The sequence below is a fragment of the Rhagoletis zephyria genome, unplaced genomic scaffold (genome assembly GCF_001687245.7).
Source record: "Rhagoletis zephyria isolate East Lansing unplaced genomic scaffold, Rhagoletis_zephyria_1.1 Rzeph_scaffold_08255, whole genome shotgun sequence".
In the NCBI taxonomy this organism is placed as follows: domain Eukaryota; kingdom Metazoa; phylum Arthropoda; class Insecta; order Diptera; family Tephritidae; genus Rhagoletis; species Rhagoletis zephyria.
This window is the reverse complement of record NW_016165335.1, coordinates 2315-8592: the sequence shown is the minus strand read 5'-3', so window position 1 is coordinate 8592 and position 6278 is coordinate 2315. Positions and strand designations below refer to the sequence as shown.

Below are 6278 nucleotides of genomic sequence, written 5' to 3'. Positions count from 1 at the left end.
AGAAATAGTATGCTGCAATCCGAATCGTATATTCGAACTTTCGAAATTCGTAACAATGGCATGCCTAAAAACGAACGAGTAAGAAATTTACAGCTATTTATTAGTGGCGTTCTCTAAACAGATAATTTGCGTTTCGCTTGTATGTACATACATTTTTATCCAATGCTTTATATAACAAAAAACGAACAAAAAAACATCTCTGTTGCCCCTAATTGAGAAACTTGGGTCCGGTTTAGTTATTTGTACAATCATTTTCGGTTGTTGTGTCCAAACGCATAACCCGAATCCAAAAACTTTGACATACATGGGTAACCAAAGAATTAATGTTTTATTTAAAACTAATTTTTCAAATTTCGGACCACAAATTTATTAATAAATTCGGTTAGCACTATGCACTTTTTTGTAAATTTCGATGAGGGTTCAGCCTGAAATTACTGTGGATGACGTAGCCGTAGTTATATGCACAAGAAATGTTGTATACCTTTGGCATTCGGACACCCCTCTTCTCCGGCAACATAGAAAGGAGAATTCTACTTAGTAAGGGTTAAAGGCTCTGTTATGCATACTTGGCATTGCATGCACTGCTATACCATTTTTACGTAGAAATCAAAAACCAACAGACTTTTACGTATGTAATGCTGTGCGTTGGGTAACAGCTTACACGCGAAGCTCATTTAACAGATTCCTTATGTGACAACTCTCAAGCAATGCCAAGTATGCATAACAGAGTGTTAAGGCTCCGTTATGCATACTTGGCATGGCTTGAGAGCTGTCACATAAGAAATCTGTTAAATGAGCCTCGCGTGTAATCGGTTATCGAACGCACAGCACTACATACGTAGAAGTCTGTTGGTTTTTGATTTCTACGTAAAAATGGTATAGCAGTGCATGCAATGCCAAGTATGCATAACAGAGCCTTCAGAATCTCTAAGCGGGGCCGAAGGCAGAAGCAAAAGCAACAGGTGGTGGTGCAAAGTGCATGTTTCAATTGGCTTGGAAGAAGCTGTTAGGGCCGGTTGCTCAAAGCCTGGTTGTCACTAATCCCCGGTTAAACATCGTTGTCGACGTTACCGACACCGTGTTATATGTTTGGAGTCGAAAACGTCGATAACGATGTTAACCGGTGATTAGTGTCAACCAGGCTTTGAGCAACCGGCCCTTATTGCATTTACTGGATTGAGAACCAGTTCTTCAGGCATAGGAATCCATCCTTCCCTTCAAAATATGTAAAATCAAACTATTTTTCTATAAATAAGCACTCATCGGTTAACATCGTTATCGACGTTTCCGACTNTGCATTTACTGGATTGAGAACCAGTTCTTCAGGCATAGGAATCCATCCTTCCCTTCAAAATATGTAAAATCAAACTATTTTTCTATAAATAAGCACTCATCGGTTAACATCGTTATCGACGTTTCCGACTTCATGCATATAACCGGGGATTATAGCCCAGTTATGCATACTAAGGGCCGGTTGTTCAATGTCTGATTAGCACAAATCGGAGGTAGAAGCTCCGGTTAAGCACAACTACTGCTTTATCGATCACATGTTACATGCGTGATGTCGAAATCGTCGATAGTGTAGTGGTAGTGATAACCAGACATTGAACAACCGGCCCTTAGGGCCAGTTGCTCAAAGCCTGGTTGACACTAATCACCGGTTACCATCGTTATCGACGTTTTCGACTCCAAACATATAACATGGTATCGGTAACGTCGACAACGATGTTTAACCGGGGATTAGTGACAACCAGGCTTTGAACAACCGGCCCTTAGCTTTGCTACGAAGTACGAAAATTCGGGTTCTAGAATAAGGGGGTTCGATTTATATCTGCCCAAGGACAGACATTCCAAAAACCTCCAGCAACACTCTCTAAAAACTTCGGAGAATCTGTATGCTGTTACAACAACAACACACTCCAAAAACACTCCCCAAAAACTCTTTGGGGAATTTAATTGCTGTTACAACAACAACACGTCACCGACATTCGCCAGCAATTGCACCCTCTTGTAGTAAATTGTTCCTGACCGATCAAATAATTAAAAGAATAGAAAAAAATTTTAAAGAAATGCTATAAAAAATGTACAACCAAAGAACGTAAATCTATATAGATAAAGTTACGTTCTTTGTTTCTTGAGCAGGCAGCCTGATACAATTCCGCAAACTTTTTTACATAACTGTATGTAAACAAATCAAAAGATCTTTTACAATATGAAAACGCAGTGCGTGGCACTGCATTACCTGTTTTGTCAACTGACAGTTGCTGGCGCTCTCTCTTAGGGATACCAGTGGCAAAAAGACATCGATGTTTTTCTTTGATTCGATGCATCGAAATGTACATCGATATTTTTCGATGCATCGAAGGGCACACATCGATCATCGATTTGCATAGGATTTTTCAGATATTCCGCCCTATGTTGAATATCGTCATCGTCAGTAAAAGTGGCGATACGGCCATACTGATGCGCTGACGATCGTCGACGATGACGATGACGATAGGGCATAGGGCCGAATGTTTCACAACAAAATATGTTACTAGCGAAATTGTAGAAAATTTGAAAAAAATTACTGGAACTGAGCTAATTATATTTCTAACGGAACTTTTTGGAGATATTTAAAATTAAATTAAATTTTTTGGTCAAAGTCACCATAATTTTTTGTACAATTGAAAAACTGTAATGACGGTTCAATACACTAGAATTGTCGGTTTTAAAAAACATCGACGCATCGATATATCGACTATTTATACATCGAGTGAAAAATGTTCGATGCATAGAAGCAAAGAACGTAAACTCTCTTTCCATCAACGTCAACTTGCGATTTGTGTTTGCGTTGCGCTGCTGGATTTGTAATATTTTCCATTAAATTATAAGAAATATTTATTAATACAAAATGTCACATATGGTTAAAATGGAAAATGGTCAAAGTCAAACCATCCAAGAAATGTTGGGTTGCATTGAGCGGTAAGTCGCTGCTTATATTCATGCAGGCGAAACTGAGTACATAACCTTAAACAATAATTGTACATACTATCTAATTTCCAAACAGGTATAACCCGGATCATTTGAAGACATTGGAAGCTTATGTCGAGGATCAGGCTAAAAATAACACCTATGATTTGGAAGCAAATCTAGCAGTACTGAAGCTTTACCAGTTCAATCCGCATATGCTGAACTTCGATATCACCTACACAATTTTACTTAAGTGCTTGACCAATTTGCCACACACAGATTTTGTTATGGCAAAATGTTTGCTACTTCCTCAGCAAATGAAAGATGGAACTGTGCAAACCATAATTGATTTGGCAGATATACTGGAACGTACTGATTTTACATTATTTTGGCAGCGGGCTGAAGTGAATCGTGCTCTGTTTCGCCACATATCTGGCTTCCACGATTCTATACGTAAATTTGTATGCCATGTTGTGGGAATTACTTTCCAAACAATCAGAAAAGATTTATTAAAAGAACTTTTGGGAGGTATTGAAGGCAAGTAAGATTCATAAACTTGTATATTTTCAATTTTAACAAAATTTACTTATACAGACTCAACACTTGAACAATGGATTAAGAAAAATGGTTGGAAGCACCAGGGTAAATTGATTGTCATCGCTGTGCAAGATGAAAAGATTAAAACAAAAAATATAACAGAAAAAATTGAGTTCGATAACTTGGGTGGTTTGATGGCTCAGTGTTTGTAATTTGCAAATCTAAGAAATCATCCTTTTTCAATAGGGGTATTCTCAGAGTCTTGCAAAGACTGCGCGGTGGACGGATTGCAAAGCTGTCTCATACGAAACCCGGTATTTACCGTGCAATCTGTGCAATGTGCAAGAGCTTTGCAAGACTGCTAGAATACCCAAAATGATAGTAATCTAATAAATCTCGATTTATATCTGTATACGTAAATTGGTTTTTAGTTATAATTTCTTTGGGGTGTTGCGACAAGTATGGAAACTAGATGCCATCCTCATACATGGCATTAATAACATACGTATGCAAAGATCCGTCTCGTAATTTATTTACAGTTCGAAAGCGGTATAGCTTTGCTTTACCCAACAACAACCCTAGATAGCGTCTAAACTTATCCTAAAAATTAAACCAAAAGGTAATTTTCAGAACTCCGTAATTTATTTCGAAAATATTTAGTCACGCTAAATAGTTTACAAATATTAGAGACCGTACAAAATCAAACCATATTTATACTTCGAGGCTTTTAAGCCCACAGCTACCTAGTTACAACTTATGAATAAACTACAATAAACACTTACACATACATTTAGGGGATTCACAAGACGTGTTAACCGTCGTAAAATCTTAAGCTTAACACTTGTTTATGTAAAATAGCGGTTAAAATGGTTGGGGGGTTGGCTAATTATATATTCTTTATCAGTTTAAAAGAATTTCGGTTTAGTTAGAAATCCCCTAAAACCATTTTAATTAAAAAAGATGTTAACCTTAAGATTTTACGACGGTTAACACGTCTTGTGAATCCCCTAATTATAAATAGTTGTATATGTTATGGAAAATAGCTCTCTGATCCCTCAAAACTGCATATGTGTAACTGCAATCAATCTAGTAATGGAGCGTATTTGCCAAGTAATATGACAACTTTAGCAAAGAAAACAATCAACGAACAGAAGTGTTAAGATTGTTTTTTAAATTTCTTTAGAATAGGAAATATTTTATCGAAAGCTTCATATATTTCTTGGCGCACCTTTGCTCCTGTCAGCACCACCTTACCAGACACAAATATCAGGAGCACAATACGAGGCCGCACCATACGATAAATAAGACCAGGAAATAGCTCAGGTTCATAAGAACTGAAATTGCAATGTGTAAGTACTAGACCTTCCAATCGTATTGGGAACTTCACGTCGCATGATCCAACCATATTTTGGATTTTAAAATCACGAAATTTCGCCTGTAAACACACAGAGAAACATTGCATATGTGTAAGTATGTACACTGAAAGAAAATATGTACATATGTTTGTACATTTACACTAGTTACCTGAAATCCTAGCTTTTGAATGATTCGCGCATATTTCCGTGCTGCTAGTCGAGAGTCGTCCTCACTTTTTGCACCGGTGCATACCATCTTGCCAGAGGAAAATATCAGTGCTGTAGTTCTAGGTTCTCGTATCCGCATAATTACTGCAGCAAAACGTTTAGGATTATACTCGGCATTTCTCGCATGAAGAGCGATTTTTTTTAAATCTAGTTTGCAACAAAGGTTTACTGTTGAAACTATGTTCCTAAAATAAGATAAAAATTCAGTTAAAAGTACATGTTACATGCACATAAAATAGCTTACTGTAGTTGTGGTACAATACCAGGATCAGCGGAACCTGGAGTCATTGGTGTCATGGGTGTTGCGGGACCCATAGTTTGATGTATATTACTAAGGTTATCGGCGCGTTCACTCATGGGAACCATTGGTGACATTAAACTTTGCTGTAAGGAGACATGAATTATTTAGTGTCCACTTTTGAGCTATAGATTACTTACTGGCGTTTGTGGTTGCATAAGACTTTGTGGCGCGCCTCCATTTGTCATCAATGAGCTGGAACTTTGGTAGGATTGCATTTGTTTATGCGCTGTCGGCAATGTCGGATGTGTACCCCCGCCCATATTAGAGTTGCTAGCTGTTGATGGTGAATTACCGCTATTTAGTAACGACGGCATACCCATATGATTCAAGTCATGTGTGTCCGCTGCTGGATGATAAACAGGATTGGGCACAATCTGTTGGTCTGCATCCATTTGATGGAGTGGAGTTGCTCCAATACTAGGAATCGAGAAACCGGGACTCAACATTTGATCCATGTCTCTAGATTACTGTGAACACTTTGACCAGAGACTTTCTACTACTTTCTGCAATTTATACTTGGAAGCATTAATTATTATTTTTTATTATGGCGATAAACTCACGCAAACAACAGATTCCGATATAGCCGAATAGCAACCTCTCAGTGTATCGCTTTCTACAGCTATGTACAGAGAGACACAAGTGATAATAATATTTACATTTACAGCAGTGATGCAAATCCTGGAGAATTCCCCGATTTTTGTTGAATTAGAATTTCTAAGGGGAATCTGGAGATGGCTTTAAATCTTGGGGATATTCAATCATATATGTAATACTCCTATATTGGCAGTAAGAGCTAACCCCGTCCGAAAACATTACAGTACAGATATATTAATAAACACGTACAAAAGAAAAGGCACACTTTCGTTTATAAATAAACATGTACACAACACATACACAAAAACGGC

At 37.6% G+C, this 6278-nt stretch overlaps 2 protein-coding genes across 2 annotated transcripts; one reads left to right on the top strand and one right to left on the bottom strand.

Annotated features, from left to right (window-relative positions):
• Window positions 1–2793: 2793 nt before the first annotated feature.
• Window positions 2794–3909, top strand: eIF3k (eukaryotic translation initiation factor 3 subunit k). The gene is made up of 3 exons (XM_017630949.1): window positions 2794–2964; window positions 3050–3489; window positions 3547–3909. Exons 1-3 carry the CDS (start codon window positions 2894–2896, stop codon window positions 3699–3701), a joined length of 666 nt encoding a protein of 221 aa, XP_017486438.1. The 5' UTR covers window positions 2794–2893; the 3' UTR covers window positions 3702–3909.
• Window positions 3910–4109: 200 nt separating this feature from the next.
• On the bottom strand, window positions 4110–5828 carry Tbp (TATA binding protein). The gene is made up of 5 exons (XM_017630948.1): window positions 5511–5828; window positions 5317–5456; window positions 5014–5257; window positions 4502–4924; window positions 4110–4279 (listed from the first exon to the last, which is right to left on the bottom strand). The coding sequence occupies exons 1-4, from the start codon at window positions 5826–5828 to the stop codon at window positions 4646–4648; spliced, it is 981 nt and encodes a 326-aa protein (XP_017486437.1). The 3' UTR covers window positions 4110–4279; window positions 4502–4645.
• Window positions 5829–6278: the final 450 nt, after the last annotated feature.